Source organism: Trichechus manatus, unplaced genomic scaffold, assembly GCF_000243295.1.
Source record: "Trichechus manatus latirostris isolate Lorelei unplaced genomic scaffold, TriManLat1.0 scaffold00317, whole genome shotgun sequence".
NCBI lineage: Eukaryota > Metazoa > Chordata > Mammalia > Sirenia > Trichechidae > Trichechus > Trichechus manatus.
The window spans coordinates 872,841-874,106 of NW_004444253.1; the positions used below are offsets into that span (position 1 = coordinate 872,841).

At 66.8% G+C, this 1,266-nt stretch overlaps 2 protein-coding genes across 5 annotated transcripts in view; both read right to left on the reverse strand.

Moving 5' to 3' along the window:
- LOC111819222 (methyl-CpG-binding domain protein 6) overlaps nucleotides 1–561 on the reverse strand; it is a 2,802-nt gene extending 2,241 nt beyond the window's left edge. The window contains exon 1 of the mRNA XM_023725479.1: nucleotides 434–561. Within this exon, the coding sequence (XP_023581247.1) occupies nucleotides 434–561 (128 nt within the window). The remainder of the gene's footprint in view (nucleotides 1–433) is intronic.
- NDOR1 (NADPH dependent diflavin oxidoreductase 1) overlaps nucleotides 250–1,266 on the reverse strand; it is a 13,956-nt gene continuing 12,939 nt past the window's right edge. For 2 of the 4 annotated variants that reach the window (XM_004390669.2, XM_004390668.2), the window contains exons 13-14: nucleotides 1,015–1,109; nucleotides 250–938 (exon numbers count right to left, since the gene is read on the reverse strand). In XM_004390669.2, the coding sequence (XP_004390726.1) occupies nucleotides 794–938; nucleotides 1,015–1,109 (240 nt within the window). In that variant the 3' untranslated portion in view covers nucleotides 250–793. Of the gene's footprint in view, nucleotides 939–1,014; nucleotides 1,152–1,266 lie in introns of all 4 variants that reach the window. The other 2 variants (XM_004390667.2, XM_004390670.2) reach the window with 2 other exon arrangements.

Below are 1,266 nucleotides of genomic sequence, written 5' to 3' on the forward strand. Positions count from 1 at the left end.
CACAGGTGCACACACGCCAACACAAACATGTGCGCGCACACACTGGTGCACACATGCACACACGCACGTACACAATGCACACCTGCATGCACACAGCCAACACGGGAGCGGCCATCCTGATGTGGAAGGATGGGTGGCCCACCCACTGCCCGAGGCACATGAAGACACACAAAGAAGACACGCCAAGAAAGCAGTACAGTCAGGTGGCCCGAGGCCGTAATTTATTGCCCCGCCTTCACCTTCCTGGAACCAAGAGGTGCCGTGCTGGCTGAGCCCCACCCTGGGCTCTACAGGAAAGCCTGGGTCCTCACTGCCGCCAGGCCTGGACCTGTGCCCTGGTGGGCCTGGCACTTCACGGTGGGCACCCTGTCCCCAGACTGCAGTGGGACGGTGGGGATCCCAGGGCAGGGCAGGGGGCAGGGCCAGCTCTCACGGGGCCCAATCGTGCTGCTGGGTGCTTTTCCGGGTCACCGTTTGGGCCTGTGGGGAACGGGCCAGCAGGAGGCCCCAACCCAGCCAGCAGCCGAGCTCCAGCCAGAACACGGGACGGGCATGGGCCATGTCGGCAGGGCGGGGAGGCTAAGGTGCTGGTGAGGTGAGGATGGCCAAGGGCGGTGGCGGCAGCAGAGGCTGGAGTGGGCTGGCACCAGAAGGATGGCCTGTGTGCAGGGGCTGGTGGCGCAGGCCCAGGCTGGGGGCCAAGTGCTCCTGACACAGTGATCAGACAGGGCCCGAGGGTGGAGACGCCCCCAGGCACGTGCCCTCTAGACTCTTTTCCGGGCTCACCCGAGGCCTAGGCCCAGGTCTCCACCTGGAAGCGCAGTGTGCGCTGGAGCCTGGCAAGGTAGCTGGCTGCGTCGCGGCCGGAGAGCCCGCCGTGCTCCTGGAAGATTGACGTCAGGGCCTCGGTGACGTCAGCTGGCATGGACTTGGCATTGCTAGAGAGCAGGCGAGAGGCTCAGTGTGGGCCGGGCCCCCAGGGCTGAGCTCACCCCCTCCCCACGCACTGCTCACCCCGCCAGGTAGAAGTGGGCACCGCGGCGGTCCAGCAGCTCCCATACCAGGGGCCCGAGCTCCCGCAGCCGCTGTTGCACATACACCTTCTGCTCCTGGGGGCAGAGCAGGAGGCAGTGTCCGCACCTTGCACCTCTCTACTCTGCCCAAAGGGGCTGAGCCTGTACCCCATCCTGCCCTCCTGGCCCCAGGGGGCTGAGCCTGCGCCCCATTCCGCCCTCCTGGCCCCAGGGGGCTGAGCCTGCGCCCCAT